The 25,463-nt window shown below is 51.8% G+C and overlaps 1 protein-coding gene across 4 annotated transcripts in view; it reads right to left on the bottom strand.

Annotated features, from left to right (window-relative positions):
- SAMD11 (sterile alpha motif domain containing 11) overlaps positions 1-25,463 on the bottom strand; it is a 312,464-nt gene that overhangs the window by 189,165 nt on the left and 97,836 nt on the right. For all 4 annotated transcript variants that reach the window (XM_069610053.1, XM_069610055.1, XM_069610054.1 and 1 more), the window contains exon 3: positions 23,319-23,497. In XM_069610053.1, coding sequence (XP_069466154.1) covers positions 23,319-23,497 — 179 coding nt within the window. The remainder of the gene's footprint in view (positions 1-23,318; positions 23,498-25,463) is intronic.

The raw sequence follows: 25,463 nt of genomic DNA, 5'->3' as shown, positions 1-25,463 counted from the left end.
TCGTCGTCTCTGTGCTGGTTGGCAGAGCTGGAACGCTGGTCGAGGCTTCTCAGATGGCTTTAGTGCCTGCAGCGTGACAACAGTCAGTGGTGCAGCCGGGTGCAGTTAGAGGGCTCGACTGCCTCGAAAATGTCCTTAAAAGATGCATGCTGGTTGATGCTTGTTGTGGCACTCCTCCTAGCTTCTTCGCTGGGCATCCTTTAAGGCGGCTGGCCCAAAGCTGAGGAGAGTGTTTGCAGGCAACAGCCTTGTCCTTTGTTCAGAGGCTCTCCGGTCCTTCCCACCTGGGAACATTACTGGCGGAACCTAGTAGGGTATGCTGTGTGGTGGCTGGTTGCTAGTTCTGGAGCTGCTGGATGGGCCCTTTGAGGTCGGTATCTCACTCTATTCCCTGGGAGATGTTTAGGGGAGGGATCTTGCTTCCCTCTTGGAAATCCAGGCCTTCCTTCAATGGCAGAAGCTGTAAGGCAGACTGTACCTTCAGCCAAGATCCAAATGAGTCCTTCTTACTCCTTTCAAAGTCGTCGAATGTTCTGCCAAAAGAGGGGCTCAGCCCTCTTTTAAAGCCAAATGGGCCCCAGTGATTGGTGCAGGCTAAGCCTACCTTAATTAACCAATCCTGGGTTCACATCAGCAATCTTCTGTTATGCGTGAGGTCCTAACCACAGTGATTTGCAACAGGAAAAGTAAGGGGTGACAATATGTACTACTAAGTCCCACCCATCTTCCTGTCTTTTGTAGTTCAAAGTTTCTCTCTGGTTAATTGAGTTCTCTGTAGCTCCTGATGAAAGCGCAGGTCTCCCTTGAAGTTTGTGGCGAGAACAGAGAACATCTGTCTCCATCAAATCACATACTTCTTTCCTCTGAAAGGGGGTCCCGTTGCAGGGGTTGCCTACTGTAAACAGTTGCCCCAGACATGACATTCACTGTCCTTCATACAGAGGGTTGGGAGCTAGCTTCAAGTTGGCACATTGCATATCAAAGAGGTGTTGGGTTTCTTGTGCCCTTTTGTCAGATCTGCGACCAGGCCTCTAGCAGGCCTGTTTCAATTAACTCTCATCAGTATGCGCTGCCACCAGCCGAACTTTGACAATAGGCAGTGTGGATCCATGGAGCCTTTGATAATTAATTAGGCTGGCCATTGCAGGAGGAAGGTGTTGCCTTCCCCCTTCCTGAGATGCTTTGATGTACCCATGGCTGTCACATTCCAGCTGAACATGACAGGGGGGCCAGCTGAACATGACAGGGGGGCTGCGCCTGTAGGCTGTGTCCTCAGGGACGTCATTTCACCAAAGTGCCAGGGGTAGCGGAAGTGACATCACACGACCCTTGACCCCCTGATGACATCACAGGAAGTGATGTCATTTGACCCCACCCCGAAGTGATATCGCGGGAAACGATGCAACATGACCTTTCACCCATTGACAAAACAGGAAGTGACATCACATAGCATTGTACACTACGAAAAATATGGTTACGATATCACTATAATGTGATGTACATTTCATGCAAAAATGGATCGCCTTATGTAGCGTTAAGATCAGTGTGTATAGGCCCATATTATCAAATTACTGTGAATGCAAACAGACGTCCATGACCAAATGATAATGATGTGTTATTATATAGCACTTACGCTTAAGCGCTATATATAGAAAAAATATACACCCGATATCATCCAACCTGTGTCGGTACTCATTTATCGACCTCAGAAGGATGAAAGGCTGAGGCGTTTAAGAACAGACTAAATGAGTGACTCACCCCCTGAAGTGTGCCTGAAATAAACCCTTAATGAGTCTAGCAATTATTGTACAGAATTCGAGAAAGACACATTATTTGGTATTCCTATTCTTTCTTATTTAGGGTCAGTGCTTTAATTGTTAGACTTGTGGCACTCCTTCTTATTTTAGTTATTTTTTTTAAAGGGCCTGAACATGAAAGCCAGCCACTCCAGGACCTTGCATTACAAAAAACGAAGAACATTTTTTTTTTTTTTACAGAGGTCGCAAGGGAGACCTCAGAGGTCGCAAGGGAGACCTCAGAGGTCGCAGCTGCGACCTCTGGCGACCCCCAAATGACGTCCCTGTGTGTCCTGCCAGAGTAGACTTGACTATGTGTTTGTTGTGCGGAAATCATAGGAAAACTTGTGCGGTTTAGCCCCACACATTTTCTGAGGTTGATCTCCCATCATTCGATTTCTTTAAAAAATATTTGAAAAGGCCAGGCGAGTCCTCATCCACCGTGCGGATGGTCGAATTCCTCACAGCCCTCCTGCCGAGAATGTCACTGTGCGACCCTGCATGCAGAAGTTTGTCTGCACGCTCTGCTTATTCATGGAATTGTTTGTGCCAAGTAACTGTATACGCAAGTCGTGGCTGAAACACGCCCCTGACATGCCCCTACGCAAATCAAATACAGCCAGAAACAGCCACCTTTGCGTGCCCCCCTCAGCATGAATAGATGCACCCTCAAAAAAGTGTGTGGTTTCCCTCACAAGGAGGCCTACATCTCGGGGAACCTACGTGGGGTCCTCCATAACTGTTACTGGATCCCCGACAACATGCGTACAATTTATCGTAACTTGGGTAAAACTCTGAAAATCTGTGTGCGAACCCCGTAAACCGTTCCTGCACCCTGCTACACTGCGTACAAGCACCCCTAAGTTATATCACAAACCCCTAAATTCGACACCCGATCTTACGTCTGCATGGTGAATCCTTAGCGCAAGTGTCTGTACGCCTGCCTTCGGGTGGCGGATAGTGTGAGGGCTTTGCGTCGCCATTTCCCTGACGGGAGGTTGCACAGTCGTATCCCTAAATATGTATTGTTTCGTGCAATAGTGGTCATGCATGTTCTTCCCCATTTTCTGTGCTCTGCCCACTTCCTGGGCCTGAAGCGCAAGCTACGCCCATGATCAGTGTGGTGTCTTGTGCAGGGCAGTCGGCTGCTCATAGTGGCATGCTGGGCTGCCTCGAAATCCACGCAAGTCCAAGGAAGATCCCGTGCATTTGATTCCATGAATCGATTAACGGGATTACTCACGCAGTTTGGCACACAAGTTCCCTATTTTCTGCGCTAATAATTCCATGAATTGGGCCCTTCATTTCTAGAGCAGAAGAGCCTCATCAGGTTCCCAGTGCAAGTTATGGACGAGCTTCTTATTAGCCGATGCAGTTTCTTGGTGATCTTGGGTGGCAGGTGCAGTGAGTCCTCCCACCGCTGCTGTGGCGCTATTTGACTGCTCTCAACATCCCAAACCAGTTCAGCTGCCTCCTTCCCAGCCCTCCGATGCCATCTCACCATTTGCTCTCATGATTTAACCTTCTGCTGGTTCCCCTGTTTACCAAGGTATGTCGGGCAGGTACCAACGGCACTGGGCCCAATTTGCGATGTCTGGCGTTACCAAAGCATGAAAAGGCGCAGGGAAGCAGAAGCACTTACAACACTATAAGAGGCGGAGGTGATGCAGCGACACCAGGCAAGAAAACAGCCAACAATGAAAAATAATTCTAAATGATGGCTTAAAGCGTTTATTATTATTCTAAGAAATTTGTGTTCACCACACCTCTATGCAAATCATTGTCAACGAAAATGCACACAGGGCAGGAGCGAGCGAATGCCCATTCTCTCGGTGTGTATATGCAGGGTCCGACTGGGGCATACAATTGTCTTGGGTGCCAATGAAAAAGTGTCCCACAGTTACAATTAGTAATTCATTCTTTTTGTGACAAACTGTTTGAGTAGTACCCAGGGGGGAGATGTTTGATAACATGTAATACACATTGTGCATTTTAAAAAACAGTGATTCAGTAACACTGGTCGTCAAAACTACTAGCCACATGGTGAGGTAACTTATCAAACTGGCCCTCATGGGCCAAAAAAGTGGGCCACTTTAAACGAAAAACTGGCCCACACTAGCATTTTAAGTTTTTGGTTCGGGCATTGCCTATAGGCCAGTCCAAGCCTGTGTTTATGCAATTATGAGGTAAGTTATATAATGATTTACTACGGGTCACGGAAGCACGTACACAGTTACAGCCTCTCACACACACATGTAAACCAATGACACCGATGCAATTAGCATGATACACCAACACCTCCATACTATTATCCAGAGCACTCCCTCTCTCACACAAAAAAAGGCAAACGCACACTCTATATGTAACGCTGCATGCGCGAGTATACAATTACAAGTGTACAAAACTGAAAATTCATTAGTACGACAGACACGAAGCACAATAACGCATGTAAACACTTGATGCATGCACAAAAACAGCGCACAACAAAAGTAAAGTGCACACACATTAGACTGCATAAGTGCCAATGCACACCATTACACACATTTACACTCGTACACACAGGCATGCCATGCACAATTACACAAGCACTTGGAGAGGCCCCATGCTTCGGAGCCTCGGATTGGCTGGCTGGGGCGCGCCAGCTGGATCCTGCGCTAATGTGCGCCGTGCTTTACGGGTCGCTCATTCAATTTAAATCAAATTACTAATAATTTGCAAGCTATCAGCAGCGCGCGGGAAGGGCCTCGGCTTCCGCAGAGTGGCACGCCAATGCGTCATCTCACGAGGCACGCCAATGCGTCACCTCACGAGGCACGCCAATGCGTCACCTCACGAATGAGAAAAAAAAGAGGCCCTTTTCGGGTGGAGGAGGGGTATACAAAATATGTGGACTGGTCCAATGCCCCAAGAAGGACCAATGTGGACACATTTGATGGGCCAATCATGGTCCCTTTAATGACTCTACATTGTGCATCTGGTTTAACCAATGCCACTTGCTCATTGTGCCTCAAAATGCACCATATCCAATGAACATTCTATAAAATGGTGCCCCAGGGGCTTGTCATAATAAGGCGAAATTGAAAATCTTGAATGTGGCCCACATTTTTGGTGTGGGGGGGCTAGGGGGGCGCAGCCAGCATACTGCGGGTGTCCATTGGTGGATTATGTGCATGACCTCTCGCTTTGCCCCAAGATTATTTAGGTCTGAAGAGTGTGAGCCCAGGCCTGTGCCTAGAATGCGAATATGGAATATTAGATTGAGACTTTGGCTTATAAATTAGCACAGCGGGTGGGGCGCTTGCTGCAGAGATCTGCGTGGATAGGATCCGGAGGAATCAGGCATGAAGCTCTATATGAAAAGGTGATACTGAAATGATTACATACAAATTCCTCAAAATGTTTGGGTCGCTGGAAAGGCTGAGAGGCTGGGGAAGAACCAATTCCACGTGAAGTTCCAGCTGACCGGTGTCTTGCCCTTCCACAGCTACCTCTGCCTTTTGGAAGCACAGGACATGTCCGTACACTTCTGGCAAAGAAGCTAAGATTTCACCAATGTATTAAAATCCTGACCTTAGTTCTGAGTTCTCCGTGATGTATTCATCCCAGAATGCATTTTCTAGGAGTTCTACCTTTTCATGGAGAGTTGCTGTGACAAATCAAGTTCCAGGACACCAGTGGTCCAGGGATGAATATCGGTTTCTGAACCGTCAATTAGCCCCACACTTACACCAGAAGGGATCCAAACAGATTGGAAACACAAGTAAACTATAAACCTCCTTGTCCAATTTTGGTAACGTGGTCGGAATGGCAGACTTATCTCTACAAGGATGTGGATCACTGGTTAATTGCAACACAGCAAAAATACAATTAACCAATGATAAAAGGGACTGTCCAGTCAAGGTTGTATACATATATCTACTTTATTATTATTCAACAGACAGTTCTAGCACACTACAAAATACAACCCACCCTGTAAAGGAATGCAGAGGACAGATAGTTTCAAGAAGGAAAAGGGGTGCACTGTGGGTACTGACAGGAGGTTTATTGGTAAAGTAATGAATCTCAATAGTTCAAGGATACTTGTTTTTAGCACAAAGGGAGCAATGGGTCGCAAAATGTCACTACAGGCCTTTGGAGAAGGACCAGGGGGACAGAACCACACTGTACCTTGGTAGAAGTTCTTGGTGCTCGACAGAGTAGAGTCGGTTTCAGGGCACTTTGCAAGTTCTGCGACAGAGTTCAAGAAGGGAGAGTGCTGTGCGTATCAGGCAGCACGCAGTTCAGCGAGCGAGGCTGGATGGACGGCTGCAGGGTGGCCTACAAGGTGGCTCGGGTCAGGAATCGTCTCAGTGCTGGTCGGCAGGACTGAAGCACTGATCGAGGCGTCTCGGACAATGTTAGCGACTGCAGCGTCACAACAGTCAATGGTGCAGTTGGTTGCAGTTCGAAGGGCTCAACTGTCTCGAAAATGTCCTTTAAGGCGGACTCTTGTTGATGCGTGTCGATGCACTCCTCCTAGCTTCTTCGATGGGCGTGTGTGGCCCTTTAAGGCGGACGGCCCAACACTCAGTAGAGTGTTGCAGGCAATTGCCTTGTCTTTCGGTTCAGAGACTCTATGGCACTTCCCACCTAGGAAGCTTGGTTGCAGAGCCTAGTAGGGCATGGTGTGTGCTTGCTGGATATAGGCTCTGGAGCTGCTGGAGGGTCTGCTGAATTCAGGATCTCCCTCTGTTCCCTGGCAGATGTTTAGGGGAGGGATCCTGATTCCCTCTTAGCTATCCTGGCCTTCCTTCACTGTCTGAAGATGTAAGGCAGACTGTACTTTCAGCCATGGTCCAAAGCAGAGTTCTTCTTTCCTGCTTCTGTTGAAGCCTTCGGATGATCTACTAAGAGAGGGGCTCAGTCCTCTTTTAAAGCCACATGGGCCCCAATGATTGGTGCAGGCTAAGACTACTTTAATTAACAATCCTGGGTACCCACCAACAATCTTCTGTTATGCATGAGGTCATAACCAGAGTGCTTTTGCAACAGGAAAGGAAAAAGGGGTGAAAACATGTACTATTAAGTCTTACCCATCTTCCTGTCTGTTGTGGATCAAAGGGCCTCTCTGGTTAATTGAGCTCTGTGTGGTTCCTGATCAAAGCGCAGGTATCCCTTGAAGTTTGTGGCGAGAACAGACTTTCTGTTTCCATCAAATCACATACTTCTTCCCTCTGAAAGGGGATCCCTCTGCAGGGATTGCCTACTGTAAACAGTCGTCCCAGACATGACATTGACTGTCCTTCAGACTAAGGGGTGGGAGCTGACTTCAGGTTGACAGAGATGCATATCAAAAAGGTGTTGGGTTTCCGGTCCCCTTTTTCAGCTCTACGACCAAGCCTCTCACAGGCCTGCTTCAATTAACTCTCATCAATATGCGCTGCCACCAGCAGACTGACAATGGACAGGGTGGATCCATGGAGCCTTTGATATTTAATAAGGATGGCCATGGCAGGAGGAAGGTGTTGCCCTCCTCCTCTTCATGCTTTCATATACTCCTGGTTGTCACGTTCCAACTAAGTGTGACAGGGAGGACTGCAACCGTAGGCTGTGTCCCCCCAGAGTACACAGATCTGTTTTTTTTGTGCAGTAAGCATAGGAAAATGTGTGCGGTTTAGCCCCACACATTTACCTAGGTTGATCTCCCATCATTCAATTTCTTTAAAAAATATTTTAAAACCCCAAGAGAGTGCACATCTGCCGTGCAGATGGTCGAATTCCTCACAGTTGCAGTACGAATGACATTTTCTATGAGATTCTCTGCAGAGTTACTCAGTTCTGAGACTTCTGGGATGAATAATTCAGTGCTTGTTTGCAACCAATTAAGACAGACTAAAGTTTAAGAAGGCTTGTCCCTAGAGAGTAGGCACAAATGTATCCTTTCCAGGTCTTTTGCCATAACCCATGGCAGGACTCCGCCCTACCACCACACACCCACCTTGACAACATCAGAGACGTGAAAAGATAGTAATTTTAGGTCAGAAAAGGGACTTAGATGGATTGGAAAGAATGGCTTATTAAGGGGGACCAATAAAACAATGAAAGTGATATAAAGCATGGCTAATACTCGGCTTTGGAATTATGGCTGATCTTTGGGGGAAATGGCTACAGACTCCCTCCCTTCCCCAGCACTACATGTATGTGACCGAAGTAACCAGTGAAATAGTGGAATAACACTTGGGAAGGGTGTTGTTGTGTATCCGCACATCAGAGTCTATGGCAGGGGTTTGGAACACAAAACATAGAACACCCTCTAGAGGCAAGAGATGGGGAGGTAAGGCTTAAGTGGGCTGGAGCGAGCCAGGAAAACACTGCGTCACTCTCTAAAACCTACTCCTGAGCTGTCCCCTACTTACAAGCACCCAACACGATTTAGAGAGTAATCACTTTACCCGGTGCAAATAGGAACATTTAAAAAGACGTCGTTCTCTACTCAAGCAAGATAACCTAAACTTCACACCCAAGAGCTGAGGCACTACAAATGAGCATATGTGGCTTGTGTTTACAGACATTTCACTGTTAGGGTGAGTGTTGTGACAAATACAAAGAGGTCCAAGCCCAGTGGGCATTACATGATGAGATGGGTTGCATGCCTGAATCACCATCACACACGTATTTGTCTAATATAAAACTCGGTGGTTATTCTTTTGCTATTTGCACCCATCCCCCTTCACACAGGTGATGTATTGACAGAATTAGGGTGATTTCCTCACAGGTTCAATTGTTTATATACAGAGGGTTTTTTATTTAGAGTGATTTATTTTTAAATCCAGCCAGAAAGTTGCATTTACATTATGCAATTTGGATGCAAATGAGACCACATGAGACCATGTTGAATGACCCAAAATACATGTGTGCAGGGTCTGGTGATGTTTGGGGCAAGTGCCCCTCCCCTTTAGCCCACAAACAGAACGTGCAAGACTGCACCCAGCACTTAGGCCACGCCCCTTAAAGCACTGGGTAGAGGTGGTGGGATCAGTAAATGAAGAAGTGAAAGAGGGTGTAAAGGGTTAAAGGAAGTGGGTGTGGGAGAATAAGGAGTGAACAAATTACAGAAGGCATTAAGAATTAAAAAAAAAGGGCTTTGGAAAGGGGAGAGGAATTGAGGACACTGAATGCGTGCTGGGAGCAGAAATTGAAAGAACAGCTGGGGAAGGAATATTAGAGGGGATAGTGCAGAGGCAAATGGAGAAAGAGGAAATAAACAGAGATCGAAGTGGGAATGGGAGAGGGAGAAGCGGAGTTGGAGGTGTGGGCCGCTCGCACTTGCCCACAGGGCAATGGGACAGTACCCAAAGGGGCTTTAAGACTTGTTCATGATGGCGTCTTTGTTTTTTAGCCAATGTGGGCCACTTTCATGACTTGGTGTACTGTACAGCTGGTAGTTTCACCTTAGGCCGCTTCTACAATCTGCTTTGCAATATAGCTGTTTTCACAAATATCCCTAGAGAAAAGCATCTCCAGATACTGCTCAAACATGTGCGGAAAGTCATGAATTGGTGCCCATTAATATGGGCTGCTTTGGTTTGTGTGCCGGGGCATATTTTGCATGCCACTGTGGCTCTGGCAGATAGACGGGGAGGGAGACCAATGCAGAGCAAATGTGGCAAGTGGATTTTAAGAATCAAATGTATTGAAGGGGAAGCAGAAGAAGGAAATATGGTAAGAGGCGTAGATGCAGAGAGAGGTATTCGGAAATGGGGGGAGTGGGAATGGGGAAAGGGCATAGGGAAAGGGCAAAGAGCAAGGTACGGATGATTGTCCGTGAACCAGATTTGAAACAACAAATTGTTATTTCCAGAAAACCCCACAGATCGTTCTCTCGAAAGTGCCGCTCTTGGGTCCTTAGACCCATAAGAAGGGCTCCCAGGGAAGCTTCCACAACAACACATCTTACTATGCTTGGATAGTACGAAAAAAGAGAAAGGGAATTTTAAAAATGATAGGATCTTAAGGTATTTTAAAGTAATTTCTTAAATGTATTTGTTGAGAAAAAATGCAAAGTGGTGGCAGGGTAGTGGCATCCAGGATACCTCTCTCACTTACATCCCACCTCTCCGATTGTTCCTTCAAAATCACTTGGAAGAATAATACTTAGAAACCCTGCCCCCCTTCCACAGTGGGAGTCCCCCAAGGCTCGGCCCTAGGCCAACTTCTATTCACCCTCCATTGCTCCTCACGCAGCAAGAACTTCTAAAGGTCCTCTTTACAGGCTTTCGACCACCTAAGTCTTCTTCTCCTGCCCTTCTTTCATGCCTGAACTGCCAGTTAAATCTCTGACTGTCTCAGCCATCTGTCTCCCAGCCCGTGATGCCCGGCCTCTCCTCCCCAGATTGTGTTGCCCCGCCTGGCAAATTTCATGCCCCATGGCATCTTGGGGTGCTTTTCGACAGGGATCTTATACTTCACCAATTCATCACTGCTACCACCATGGCTGCCAGAATCAACCGGCTTAACATGATGAGAATTCCTAACCATCAATGTGATTTCTCCCACTTTAGCTATTCCTTTGCTCCAGTGGCGTTGCTAGGAGCCCTGGGTGAACAGTGATCATGTTCTCTGTTCGTGGTGTTATTTGCAACACTCACTAATGCAAATGTCTGCATAGCACACAGCAAATGCTCTCCTTTTGTCTCAAAGCTAGCAGTGATCTTGGTATGCATTCTGGCATTGGTATGAACATGAGCCACTTCTCAGGTGTTCCTGCCCGGCTTCTGCACAGCCCCTTCCATAGTGTGCAGAGCAGCTTGCAGCCCCTCCCATGAGAATGTAGACAGGAAAGCACTAATGATGGGTGGAGGTAAGGTGGGGTGTGGGTAGTGGGTGTGCACAAAAGCCTCTCTGCACGAGTGCTTGTGACACCCTCCCCCTACTTTTGTCTTTGGCCCCCTCTGTGCCCCTCCTAAATTTGATTACTGGTGAAGCCACTGCTTTTCTCCCATCTGTTACTTTTCGCTCTGTCGTGTCACCAGCTTGCGTGTCACGATCCGCCGCCACCAACTACTCCACTCATCACTGTACATGACTTCTCTGCTAAGCTGCCCCCCACCACCCCCCACGCGCCCCCCCAACTCTAGAGTTCAACGAACGTGTCCTGTTCGAAACAAATTGCTATCTCAATAAATGCAAAACTAAATAAATCCACCACTCGGAAATACCATCCCGCTACACGAGGCCCAACCCCAAGGTTGTTGAAAAGTTAGTGACACCCACCCCCAAGCCACCCTGCCACCTCGCCGCCCTGCTCGGAACCGCGAGGCGGCCCTGCTGTGGACAGCTCGCCGCGCAGGCCTCGGGCGGAAGTGCAATCAGATGGGGGCTGCGGGCCCTCGGGGCTGGCGTGCAAGGATGCGGTCGGAGAGCGGCTGGCTTCCAGCGCCTGCTGTTTGTAGGACATTATCAATAAATCTGCAGTAATGAAGAGCGAGAAGCCGGTGCGCAAGTACGTGAGATGAATCGTGATCGGCGCGGCCCCGGGCTCAGGCTGCTGCCGGCTCACAGGAGTCTACCCAGGAAGGCTCCTTGAGTCCCGCGAGCGCTCTGGGACGTCCGGGCCCACTCGCCCCAAAATGCCATCAACTTCTTGCTCTGCCAGGGTGCCTCTACTCTAACCACTGCCTCATAATCTAGCGATAACTCTGTGTACGTTTAAAGTGCTGTTAAGTCCCTGTTAAAACAGAATTCCAAATATGGGGATTCTATGGGCACTTGGTATGGCCCCCCAACGTTTGGCTTTTTTTCCATCTATTTTTTGCATCACTGACTTCTTGTTAGGGGCCAGAGTCCCCCTCATAAGCTTATTTCACTTGTGGGGATGTTACCTAAAATGGCCGCCAGGTAAGATCTGCTGCTGCAGAGCCGCCGAGTCAAGGTAAGAGATCTGCTCAATTTCTGTTGCATGTGACGGCAGATCATTCATTCGGCATGTACGCTGCATGTTTCACCCCACCCTTTAGCATACAGCCTAATAAATGTGGTCCACTTTTCACATAGTCTATACTCACTGCATGTAAAGTGTAGCAGAACCCTCACCTGCAGACACTGGCTTCGTACACTGTTTATTCCGGTAACATTCAGCTTAAAGCGCTGTGCCCCACAGCATACGCCGATTCCCACGAAAAGAATTATGGTCCAGCTGTCACATGGTTTCTAACATCTTTATTACACTCTTTGGGCCTCACCACGAGTTGGGCAGAAGCCCTTAAATTAGGTGGTAACGGGGTTGCCGCCACATTTAAGGGTCCAACCAATTATGAGTATGGCGTGTTTACCCCCAGCTCAGAGCCAGGGGAAAACACGTCAGAAAAATGCAGATTTTTGGCACAATTACCGGGCGGTAATACCACTAGAGGTAATTGCGCTGAACCCAATGGGGAATGGGGAATAACATTTACTGCCCAACCCGTGATCTGGCGGTAATACCACCAGACGGGTGGGAGGTAACGCAAATAAAGTTGGGCGGTATCCCAGTGGGGATACCGCCCAACTCATGATGAGTCCCTTTGCCTCTTCTCCATCCTCTCTCGGGTTTACAGCGTCTCCACACTAGACTTCTCTGCTAGAGCACCTACACTGCGATTTCTTCTGCCTCAATTCTCGCTTCTTTTTCAGACTCTGGTCTGTTGAAGGTCCATGAATCCTGCAGCGCTTCAACGCCATTACATAGGGCAGGAGGTGCTATACAAATATAACATAACGGCTGCTCTACATGTACTTCCATCGCCTTCTGTCTCTGCTGAGTCAGCATTATCCCAACTGCCCCCAACGTCCTCCTCTATCCTGACTGCCACCTCCTTCCTGCCGTACAAGGATTGTTCTACTGTAGCTGTTCGCCCTCCTGCTCCCTCCCACCCCCCGGCCCATCAGTGTCCAGGAGGTCATCTTCCCGGGTCTATCATGCAGGAACGTCGATAAATGTCTCAATTTGGGTTTCCCAGCCAAGAGAGAACTGGGGTTGAAATGCACCCCTGACACATTTTTTAAACACCGGCCCCATATTGCGCCCATGAAGGTTAGCCTGGCAAACTAGCCACCCACTACCCAGAGGATTCCTCTGCAGTCAGAAATGCACCTATGAGCCCATCAGGACATCCTGTGCTCAGCAGAACCACAGACTGCTGCAGGAAATAAACAAGGCACCGTATGAAATGGACACCAGGGAAAGTGATCAACATAGGTTAGGTGCCATTAGAAATAACATGAATTTATAACTATAGCAACAGACGATAAACTGGGCATCATTGTTATGTGCCAATGAATGCTGCATGAGAATTCCTGGCCGAGAAAATATACGGCCCATCAGAATTGCAACTATCGTATCCTATGGCGCTGCCAGCACATGCCATGGTGTTGGCCACTGGGTGTTGCAACATAATACCAGCCTATGCCTGTGTGGTATTGATTTATTCCCATTGTGTAGGTACATTTTGTCCGCTGTGCTCCTGGTTCTTCTAAAAAATACCTTGTGCTGCGGGTATATTATGCAAAGTTTTGTGTTCAGAACTGGGCACAATGCTATCAAGAAACTGGTCTACCGTAACCAAGATGTAGCTTCCAAATTGGAATGCAATACTGCAGGCAAACCCTCAAGAAACAGATCTAATACTCTGGATCTTTCCTCCTGAACTAGACAAAATTAAGCAGGCATGGCTATGAAAATCCAATGCAATATTCCCGCTGTGTTTTTCAAAACTGGACAGAATGCTTCAGATGAGGACTTGAGAGCTGGAGATATCCCCACACGTTGCTGGGAGCAATACTACAGATGTAACCTCTAGATTAAGACATCTCCAGAAGAAGCCTCTAGGACTGGACCTTATACTCTGGACCAGGGGCCTGCAACCTGCAGCTTTTCAGGTGCTTTGGACTATGACTCCTATTGACAATGCTGGATAAGACTGTTGGGAGCTGTAGCAGGGATGTCATTTCACCAAAAGGCCAGGGGTAGCGGAAGTGACATCAAACCGCCCTTGACCTCTAATGACATCACACAAAGTGATGTCTTTTGACCTCTGCCCCCAAGTGACCTCATGGGAAGTGATGGCACACAACCTTTCACCCCTTGACAAAACAGGAAGTGGCATCACATAGCATTCTTCCTCAACACACTAAAAGATATATGGTTATGATAACACTGTAATATGATATACATTTCATACAAGAATGGATCACCATATGTAGCTTTAATATCAGTGTGTATAAGCCCATATTACCAAATTACTGTGAATGCTAGCAGACGTCCAACACAACAACCTGGACTATTGTACATCACTCGGGCTAAACTGTAAACAGACAGAGCATCTCAAAGAGGCCTAAACCCCAAAGCGCTGACATCCAGTGCCTGCAGAGTGTCTGGCCACAGACTGGAACAGGAACTGAGCAACACAAACAATGTTCTGGAGGGTTGCCCAGAGTGGTGCCCGTGGTTATGAATGATTTGAAACCTTCCAGCCATCACCTTTCAGTTTTGCTTATTTGATAAGTAACCCACAGTTGTTTTCGTTAGATGGGAAATAGAGGGGAAGGATGTGTTACAGGTCACAGTAATTGCAGGTTTTTAACATTTTAAAATGTAAGCAGCAGCAGCAGCTCCATGGCATCACCCCTAGAACAGCCTGCTGGGCCACAGACCTAGGCTTCTCCTCATCAATGATGCCCAATGAGGCTGAAACATGTTTGGGGATGCTTGTGGTCTTGTGGAGAAGGGATGTGACCTAGCAGTTTGGGCTGGACTGCTACTTTTGTGGTGGGACCAAGCCTGGTTTGCATATGGTCTTTCCCCTTCTCTGGTGGCTTTGCAGGCTGAAAAAATATGGTCCGGAGGGTTGCCCTGAGCTGTGCCAGTGGTCCTGAATGATTTGAAACCTTTCAGCCATCACCTTTCTGTTTTGCTAAACCAACCCACCGTTTTTTTGTTAGATGGAAGATAAAGGGGAAGAATGTGCTGCAGGTCACAGTAATTGCAGGTTTCTATTTTATTTAAAAATGTTAACAGCAGAAACTCCATGACATCACCCATAGAAAAGCCCATTTAATCATTTTATGTGTTGCATTATGCAAGCCTCCTCCAGCTTCTAAGCACTGGAACAGGAACTGAACCCATGTTGCACTGCATCCTCTTGTTCTCCAATATATATTTCTTTTGCTTGAGGAACCAACAGATGGTTTATTTCAAAGGTGGAAGGCAACTTCATGTAAATTAATTATCTCACCTTGCGTCTATCTACAGTGTGCCTGTGATGCAGGTGTGGAAGATCTGGGTCAGGTCACACAGTGCCCAGGCAGGATTGGTGGCAGAAGCCACTGGGGGCACACCCCTCTCATCACAGGCCCAGTGGCTCATTGGATGTGCAAAGCAGACAAGAAACAATGATGAGATTTGCTTTCATGCTGTGCGGTCACTGAGTACTGCAGGATGCTCTTACCCATCCCCAGCTAGACCTAGCCCCCGTACCCTTCCTGTTGCTACAGTACTGGGTATGTGCTGCTACACACAGCGCTGCCTCTGAACCCTACCACTCAGGCATTCTTCACTAATTGACTGCCAAGCTGTTAGTGATGGCAGCTTCATGGTTTTTCCTGCATCCCTGTTATTTCTCCAGCTAAGGAGATCTAGATTCCAGGTGAAAAAAGCTGTGGCACATTTAGCTGCATTTACAACCGCCTTTTTCAGGTGCAACACAGACATCTGCTCTTGGCAGTGCCTATTTGTCCAGTGGCCCAGGGGTCGCAAGGAAAGGTGTAGGGGTAGCAGCTGCTACCCATGGCAGTCCGTAAATGATATTTTTGAGCTGTATTTCAAAGCATCAGGAGAGCTAAAGGTTGTAACCCCCTGCTCTAGATGCAGTCTCCATGGCGTGGCACAATACCTCAGGGATGACTTCAGAACTCAAAAGATGTCTTATAGAAAACCTCCAAAACTGAAAACAATACCCCAGAAGAAGCCTCTAGCTCTGGACACTAGGGGCCTCCATAACCTGATACATTAGCCACACCCCCAACCACCACACGTTGTCTCTGGAACTTAACACACTACTCCATAGAAGGCCTTAAGAAATGCTGCAGACGACCTTCAGAATGGAATGCCCTACTCATGACACAGCCACAAGAATGGTGCCGGATTTATTCCAAGCAAGCCCTCAAGGACTGGAGACAATAACAGACCCTTGTACAATAGTCACACATGTTTCCCCAGTGCTTAGTCATTCTGCGGATTCTGACTGTGCAAAGGACAGATGCTTCAGTGAATAGGTATTTGTCATTGTGCACAGAGCTAAGGAGCTGATGGTTCAGGTCTGACAGTGGTTTTGACTGTGCGTGAAGGTCTAGGGCCCCAGGCTGGAAGATGCTCTGGCTATGCCTAAAGTCCTGCCGCCCCAGTTCCCTCTGTGCATTGGCGGCACCAACTCCAGGATTTGAAATAATTCAGAAATGCTACGACCTTCCTCCCACCCACCCAAGGTTGGGAGTTGTTTTGACTGCGGGCAGAAGGCTCAATGCATCAGAAATGGTGGCACTTCTGATTGAGAGTAGGGCTGCGGCCTCAGGCCTGGAAGCAATTCCCACTCTGCAGAAGGAGCTGGTGGAGGTTCCATTCATGCTCAGAGACCTGAGGCTCCAAGGCTGAAGGAGGCTCTGAATATAATGCAGGGCTGGAGATAGTTAGGACTATGAATGCACAGCCACAGCCAAAGGGCTGGAGTGGTTCTGGCCCCGAGTAAAATGCTGATACTGCAGGCCTGTAAGCCATTAGCACCGTGTACAGAGAGATGATGCCCCAGAGCTGCTCGTGCCTGGGGAGCCGATGCCGTAAGGCCGGTGGCAACTCCGAGCACAGAGGGTTGCCAGCCTAGGGATAGTGGCTCCTGGCTGTGCAGATGGCTGATGCCTAGTCAGGGCCATTGGTATCTCAGAATGCTGTCTGCTTAGGGAGTGTGGCATTGCTCAGACAGTGGGTGCCTTAGGGATGGTGGCACTGTGGGACTGTGGAAGGCAGATACAACAGGTTAGATCAGTGGTTTAACGCCTCCGGTCCAAAAGAGGGCTATAGGTTGTAGAAGGCTAATTTTGCAGCAGACCGAGAAGGGGCAGAGGGCAGATGTCTCAGGTCTGGAAGTTGCAGGCGACTGATGCCTCTCAACTCGAAGTCAAAGAAGGCTGATGCCTCAGGGCTGGAGCCAGTGGAGGGCTGAGGGCTGGAGCCAGCGTAGGGCTGATGCCTCAGGGCTGGAGCCAGCAGAGGGCTGATGCCTCAGGGCTGGAGCCAGCAGAGGGCTGATGCCTCAGGGCTGGCCTCAGGTTGGAGGCAGCAGAGGGCTGATGCCCAGGGCTGGAGCCAGCAGAGGGCTGATACCCAGGGCTGGAGCCAGCAGAGGGCTGATGCCCAGGGCTGGAGCCAGCAGAGGGCTGATGCCCAGGGCTGGAGCCAGCAGAGGGCTGGAGCCAGCAGAGGGCTGATGCCTCAGGGCTGGAGCCAGCAGAGGGCTGATGCCTCAGGGCTGGCCTCAGGTTGGAGGCAGCAGAGGGCTGATGCCCAGGGCTGGAGCCAGCAGAGGGCTGATGCCCAGGGCTGGAGCCAGCAGAGGGCTGGAGCCAGCAAAAGGCTGATGCCCAGGGCTGGAGCCAGCAGAGGGTTGATGCCCAGGGCTGGAGCCAGCAGAGGGCTGATGACTCAGGGCTGGAGCCCGCAGAGGGCTGATGCCTCAGGGCTGGAGCCCGCAGAGGGCTGATGCCTCAGGGCTGGAGCCCGCAGAGGGCTGATGCCTCAGGGCTGGAGCCCGCAGAGGGCTGATGCCTCAGGGCTGGAGCCCGCAGAGCACTGATGCCTCAGGGCTGGGAGTGGCAGAGCACTGATGCCTCAGGGCTGGGAGTGGCAGAGCACTGATGCCTCAGGGCTGGAGCCAGCGGAGGGCTGATGCCCCAGGGCTGGAGCCAGCGGAGGGCTGATGCCCCAGGGCTGGAGCCAGCGGAGGGCTGATGCCCCAGGGCTGGAGCCAGCGGAGGGCTGATGCCCCAGGGCTGGAGCCAGCGGAGGGCTGATGCCCCAGGGCTGGAGCCAGCGGAGGGCTGATGCCTGAGGGATGGAGCCAGCGGAGGGCTAATGCCTCAGGGATGGAGCCAGCGGAGGGCTGATGCCTCAGGGATGGAGCCAGCGGAGGGTTGATGCCTCAGGGATGGAGCCAGCGGAGGGCTGATGCCTCAGGGATGGAGCCAGCGGAGGGCTGATGCCTCAGGGCTGGAGCCAGCGGAGGGCTGATGCCTCAGGGCTGGAGCCAGCGGAGGGCTGATGCCTCAGGGCTGGAGCCAGCGGAGGGCTGATGCCTCAGGGCTGGAGCCAGCGGAGGGCTGATGCCTCAAGGATGGAGCCAGCGGAGGGCTGATGCCACAGGGCTGGGAGTTGCAAAGTACTGATGCCTCAGGGCTGGAGGCAGCATAAAGCTGATGCCTCAGGGCTGGGAGTGGCAGAGCACTGATGCCTCAGGGCTGGAGCCAGCGGAGAGCTGATGCCTCAGGGCTGGAGCCAGCGGAGGGTTGATGCCTCAGGGCTGGGTGTGGCAGAGCACTGATGCCTCAGGGCTGGAGCCAGCAGAGGGCTGATGCCTCAGGGCTGAAGCCAGCAGAGGGCTGATGCCCAGGGCTGGAGCCAGCGGAGGGCTGATGCCCAGGGCTGGAGCCAGCGGAGGGCTGATGCCCAGGGCTGGAGCCAGCGCAGGGCTGATGCCCAGGCTGGAGTCAGCAGAGGGCTGCTGCCCCAGGGTTGGAGCCAGCAGAGGGCTGATGCCTCAGCACTGGAATCCGTGGAGGGCTGATGCCTCAGGGCTAGGAGCGGCAGAGCGATGATGCCTCAGGGCTGGAGGCAGTGGGGGGCCGATGCCTCAAGGCTGGGAGTGGCAGACCACTGATGCCTCAGGGATGGAGCCGGTGGAGGGTTGATGCCTCAAGGCTGGAAGCAGCGGAGGGCTGATGTGTCAGGGCTGAAGCCAGCTAAGGCCTGATGCCTCAGGGCTGGAGCCAGCTAAGGCCTGATGCCTCAGGGCTGGAGCCAGCTAAGGCCTGATGCCTCAGGGCTGGAGCCAGCAGAGGGTTGATGCCTCAGGGCTGGAAGCAGCTAAGGCCTGATGCCTCAGGGCTGGAGCCAGCCAAGGCCTGATGCCTCAGGGCTGGAGCCCGCGGAGGGCTGATGCCTCAGGGCTGGGAGTGGCAGAGCACTGATGCCTCAGGGCTGGGAGTGGCAGAGCACTGATGCCTCAGGGCTGGAGGCAGTGGACGGCTGATGCCTCAGGGGTAGGAGTGGCAGAGCACTGATGCCTCAGGGCTGGGAGTGGCAGAGGGCTGATGCCCCAGGGCTGGAGCCAGCGGGGGGCTGATGCCTCAGGGCTGGAGCCAGCGGGGGGCTGATGCCTCAGGGCTGGAGCCAGCGGGGGGCTGATGCCTCAGGGCTGGAGCCAGCGGGGGGCTGATGCCTCAGGGATGGAGCCAGCGGAGGGATGATGCCTCAGGGCTGGAGCCAGCGGAGGGATGATGCCTCAGGGCTGGAGCCAGCGGAGGGCTGATGCCTCAGGGATGGAGCCAGCGGAGGGCTGATGCCACAGGGCTAGGAGTTGCAAAGTACTGATGCCTCAGGGGTGGAGGCAGAAGAGAGCTGATGCCTCAGGGCTGGGAGTGGCAGAGCACTGATGCCTCAGGGCTGGAGCCAGCGGAGAGCTGATGCCTCAGGGCTGGAGCCAGCGGAGGGTTGATGCCTCAGAGCTGGGTGTGGCAGAGCACTGATGCCTCAGGGCTGGAGCCAGCAGAGGGCTGATGCCTCAGGGCTGAAGCCAGCGGAGGGCTGATGCCCAGGGCTGGAGCCAGTGGAGGGCTGATGCCCAGGGCTGGAGCCAGCACAGGGCTGATGCCCAGGGCTGGAGCCAGCGGAGGGCTGTTGCCCCAGGGTTGGAGCCAGCAGAGGGCTGATGCCTCAGGACTGGAATCCGTGGAGGGCTAATGCCTCAGGGCTTGGAGCGGCAGAGCGATGATGCCTCAGGGCTGGAGGCAGTGGAGGGCCGATGCCTCAGGGCTGGAGGCAGTGGAGGGCCGATGCCTCAGGGCTGGAGGCAGTGGAGGGCCGATGCCTCAGGGCTGGAGGCAGTGGAGGGACGATGCCTCAAGGCTGGGAGTGACAGACTACTGATGCCTCAGGGATGGAGCCAGTGGAGGGTTGATGCCTCAGGGCTGGAAGCAGCGGAGGGCTGATGTGTCAGGGCTGACGCCAGCTAAGGCCTGATGCCTCAGGGCTGGAGCCAGCTAAGGCCTGATGCCTCAGGGCTGGAGCCAGCAGAGGGCTGATGCCTCAGGGCTGGAGCCAGCAGAGGGCTGATGCCTCAGGGCTGGAGCCAGCAGAGGGCTGATGCCTCAGGGCTGGAGCCAGCAGAGGGCTGATGCCTCAGGGCTGGAGCCAGCGGAGGGCTGATGCCTCAGGGCTGGAGCCAGCGGAGGCCTGATGCATCAGGGCTGGAGCCAGCGGAGGGTTGATGTCTCAGGGCTGGGAGTGGCAGAACACTGATGCCTCAGGGCTGGAGCCAGGGGAGAGCTGATGCCTCAGGGCTGGAGCCAGCGAAGGGTTGATGCCTCAGGGCTGGGAGTGGCAGAGCACTGATGCCTCAGGGCTGGAGGCAGCAGATAGCTGATGCCTCAGGGCTGGAGCCAGCAGAGGGTTGATGTCTCAGGGCTGGGTGTGGCAGAGCACTGATGCCTCAGGGCTGGAGCCAGCAGAGGGCTGATGCCTCAGGGCTGAAGCCAGCGGAGGGCTGATGCCCAGGGCTGGAGCCAGTGGAGGGCTGATGCCCAGGGCTGGAGCCAGCACAGGGCTGATGCCCAGGGCTGGAGCCAGCGGAGGGCTGTTGCCCCAGGGTTGGAGCCAGCAGAGGGCTGATGCCTCAGGACTGGAATCCGTGGAGGGCTAATGCCTCAGAGCTTGGAGCGGCAGAGCGATGATGCCTCAGGGCTGGAGGCAGTGGAGGGCCGATGCCTCAGGGCTGGAGGCAGTGGAGGGACGATGCCTCAAGGCTGGGAGTGACAGACTACTGATGCCTCAGGGATGGAGCCAGTGGAGGGTTGATGCCTCAGGGCTGGAAGCAGCGGAGGGCTGATGTGTCAGGGCTGACGCCAGCTAAGGCCTGATGCCTCAGGGCTGGAGCCAGCTAAGGCCTGATGCCTCAGGGCTGGAGCCAGCAGAGGGCTGATGCCTCAGGGCTGGAGCCAGCAGAGGGCTGATGCCTCAGGGCTGGAGCCAGCAGAGGGCTGATGCCTCAGGGCTGGAGCCAGCGGAGGGCTGATGCCTCAGGGCTGGAGCCAGCGGAGGGCTGATGCCTCAGGGCTGGAGCCAGCGGAGGCCTGATGCATCAGGGCTGGAGCCAGCGGAGGGTTGATGTCTCAGGGCTGGGAGTGGCAGAACACTGATGCCTCAGGGCTGGAGCCAGGGGAGAGCTGATGCCTCAGGGCTGGAGCCAGCGAAGGGTTGATGCCTCAGGGCTGGGAGTGGCAGAGCACTGATGCCTCAGGGCTGGGAGTGGTAGAGCACTGATGCCTCAGACTGGAGGCAGCAGATAGCTGATGCCTCAGGGCTGGAGCCAGCAGAGGGTTGATGTCTCAGGGCTGGGTGTGGCAGAACACTGATGTCTCAGGGCTGGAGGCAGCAGAGACCTGATGCCTCAGGGCTGGAGCCAGCAGAGGTTTGATGCCTCAGGGCTGGGAGTGGCAGAGCATTGATGCCTCAGGGCTGGAGACAGCAGAGAGCTGATGCCTCAGAGCTGGAGCCAGCGGAGGGCTGATGTCTCAGGGCTGGAGCCAGCAGAGGGCTGATGCCTCAGGGCTGGAGCCAGCAGAGGGTTGATGCCTCAGGGCTGGGAGTGGCAGAGCATTGATGCCTCAGGGCTGGAGACAGCAGAGAGCTGATGCCTCAGAGCTGGAGCCAGCGGAGGGTTGATGTCTCAGGGCTGGGAGTGGCAGAACACTGATGTCTCAGGGCTGGAGGCAGCAGAGACCTGATGCCTCAGGGCTGGAGCAAGCAGAGGTTTGATGCCTCAGGGCTGGGAGTGGCAGAGCATTGATGCCTCAGGGCTGGAGACAGCAGAGAGCTGATGCCTCAGAGCTGGAGCCAGCGGAGGGCTGATGTCTCAGGGCTGAAACCAGCAGAGGGCTGATGCCTCAGGGCTGGAGCCAGCAGAGGGCTGATGCCTCAGGGCTGGAGCCAGCAGAGGGCTGATGCCTCAGGGCTGGAGCCAGCGGAGGGCTGATGCCTCAGGGCTGGAGCCAGCGGAGGGCTGGTGCTTTCGGAAGAGCAGCTTTTCTGGCTGTGAACCGAACGCTCCTGCCTCAGGGCTGGAGGCGGCTTGGGCAGAGCATGTGAAATAAAGCTTTGCAGGACACTTCCTGGCGATTACCCACGAAGTATTAGCTCCTGCAAGATCGGCTGGGATATTACCGTAATTAGAGATTTACAGTATAAAGCACTGGATATTTTGGACACCCGTAATATCAATTAAATATTTAGAATGTTATTTGGCTTCTAATGAGAGCAACCTGGATTTAAATTGTGCAGAATTAAAAGCATCGTTTAAAACTTTTGCAGAGATGAGGCATTCCCAATACCCACAGCATTTTCTCGGTGGTAAACTGGGCTTGCTCAACACCCTTCACTATGCGTAAAAACGTGCCTTAATTGGCAGAACCCTCATATAGCTATAGGTGAAATCGCTTATAGAACATCTCCAATGTTCGCTTGTGACTTACTGTACGTGGTAAGTCGCATGCGCACACTGAGCACACTTTCCTGTACTGTACTCTGTATGCAGCATGGCCGCCCGACTCAGATCTACCTCACTGTACACTGTTTTCTATACATTAGTCCATATGTGCCAGGCCTTCAATAGAACCGTTTTTTCTAATTGTATAAGGGCCTTAAAAATGACCAATAAATAAATAAATAAATAAATAAATAAATAAAGTACCAGCCTTGCTGTGTTCACCCTCCTGTACATCAATGTACACGCACATGAGCCATGCAAGGAAGAAAGACCACAGGGTGCATACATTCCCATACAGTATTCCATATGTGCCAGGCCTTCAGTTGTATACCTGCCTTGCCGTGTTCACCCTCCGGTACATCAATGTATACGCATATGAGCCATGCAAGGACGAAGGGCCACACGGTATACATTCCCATACAGTATTCCATATGCATCCGAGGTCTTTCAGTATGGAGGGCTCTAGTGTGGGCATTTCCTCATACAGCTGGTGGTGCTTCTGTGTTAGAGGGGTGCATTATGGTTTCCCTGCTCTAGAAAGAGGGACACATTGCACCGCCTAACTTTGCCCACCCGCGCCCCCTATGCATGGTACCAGGGCTCTGTTGGTGCCCTGCCAAGGCTGCATTGCCCGATGGGCATAGATTTGATCATGCCATGGTAAGTGCTGCGTGTGCCTCTGTGGAGTCGAGTCACTCACCTGCTTTTCATTACACTGATGTGCAGGTCCTCCTCCAGCCGCACCTCGGGGTGCTGCCCATTGGCCTTGTCGCCCTCCTCACTGTCCTCGCTGTGTGAGAAGAAAGGACTGGGCTCCTTCTTGGGGATCCGGGTGGGCGGCAGGGGTATCGTCCGCTTCTCTGCCAGTCTACCTCGGTTCTAGGCCAGGAAAAGAAAGAAAGATGCCACTAGGTTAGGACCCCGATCTGAGGCAGCTTTATCACACAGAAACATAAGATCATTGCATCATAAGCAACACACACAGCGCTGCATCAAGGAGGCTCAAACTGACCCAGGGAGAGGAGCCAAAACAGGGACAGCTGATGTCACATACAAATCATATTCTGACATCATCACTAGGAGGCCATCCCCTACCACCTAACTGATTGGTAAAGAACAGATTGCTGGCATCTCTACACATTCCATCCTATCTTATCACCACATGGGATAAATCCTCCCCACCACCTTATATCTGCGGTCAGCAGATGAGCCCAGGTCACCAGGAGATGGTACTCCAGTCCCGGGATTTCCTTTGACAAATGATTGGTACAAGGCTCTCAGGTTAAACTTGATTAATTTTTGCTAGCCAGGACTGCTGCTTTCAGAATGCATGCGCGTGTTAAATTAGGGTGACCATTTTTTTAAAAAACCGGGACAGGTCATAGAAGTAGGACTACAATAAAACATAGTCCTACTTCTATGTCGCTGGCCTGTTGCAGGGGTTGGGATGGGGTGTGCTCACAGGTGTACTCCTCTCATTGGAGCAGAGAGCCAGGGAGGGGAAGGGGGTGGAAATGGGGGCGTGAAAAGCATTCACGCCCCCATTTACGCGCAGGAAAATTCGCACCCCGATCTGATTCCAGGATTTTGAAATCAGGTCCCGGCAAAAACTGGGACTGTAGCCAACCAGCCTTCCAATCCCTGGGCCGTAGGGGGATTTCCCCGGACTGTCCTGGGAAAAGTGAGACGTCTGGTCACCCTTTTAAATGAACGCCCAGCATTGGAAAAACAGTTCTTTAGTGACACAGGGAATCTGATCATGCTGCATAAATGGCCTAAATACTTCATCGGTAAGCCCTCGCATTGGCCCCTTTGCCCGCACGGTGCCCATGTCAGATAGCAGCACATTACATGAAAGCCGAGTGGGCACTTGTGGAGTCTGGTGCCGAGCGTCCAAACTCATGCCACCCAGTAAAACAAAATGGTGACTTTCCAAATATGAAACAACTTGTGGGAAAGTAAGGGGTGGTGAGGATGGGGTGGAATATGTCTTGAAAAGGGCAAAATAAGGTGGTGTTTCCTTTTTGATGTTCGCAAACATCGATGTTTGGATTCATTGCTGTGATGTTTGCATATGTGTGTGTGGGCGTAGAGAAAGCAGGAGGGCGGGATAGCAAGATCAAAGGAAAGAAGAGTGGGTGGGTGAGAGGCAGGACCAGGGTGTCGGCTATTGGCTCCAGCAGACCGCCATTGTTATCCCACATCAGATCTAGGGGAAACATTAGGCTAGGTTGCCAGCTTCGAGCTACCCCAGAGTGAGGTACACAGGTGAGGCTTGTCTTTGCCTCTAGGACTTGACCTCCAGCCAGAAGACCTTTAGACAATAGAGTTACCCATCTCTGGTCTCCCAGCACACTGAGGACTAGGGTGCTAATTCCAATACCACCATCTTCCGCGCGTTCATCGCCTGGCACCAGAACCGTGTTAAGGCCCTTTCTTCACTCGGGCTTGTAACTTGGGCTCAGGGAGCTTGCTGGCCAGTGAAGTCCAAGGAACCGGGTGCTCTTCCTGAAGTATCAATGCAGAGAATACCGTCCATCCTGCTCCATCACGCCACGGAATAAAGCAGATCCTTCAGCCTCCTATCTTCGTATCGAACAGTATCACTCCATGAAATGAAGCCGAGTACTCAGGCCTATATGTCACTGTATTGCTGTTTGGAATATAGCCCATCAATAGGCACCCCCACCCTTATATCACACTACAACAGCACAAAGAATAAAGCACAGCTCCCTGGCGTCTTCCCTGGCGCCCTGTCATTAGACCTCCCTGGGCCTCAAAGGGAATCAAGACATTGCAAGAGGTTCGATATTTGTATTTTATTTGGTTATCGGGTGTCCCAGAA

Source organism: Ambystoma mexicanum, chromosome 8 (genome assembly GCF_040938575.1).
Source record: "Ambystoma mexicanum isolate Mex_15411 chromosome 8, UKY_AmexF1_1, whole genome shotgun sequence".
Taxonomy (NCBI): domain Eukaryota; kingdom Metazoa; phylum Chordata; class Amphibia; order Caudata; family Ambystomatidae; genus Ambystoma; species Ambystoma mexicanum.
The sequence above is the reverse complement of the archived record's forward strand: the minus strand, read 5'-3'. Positions and strand labels throughout refer to the sequence as shown.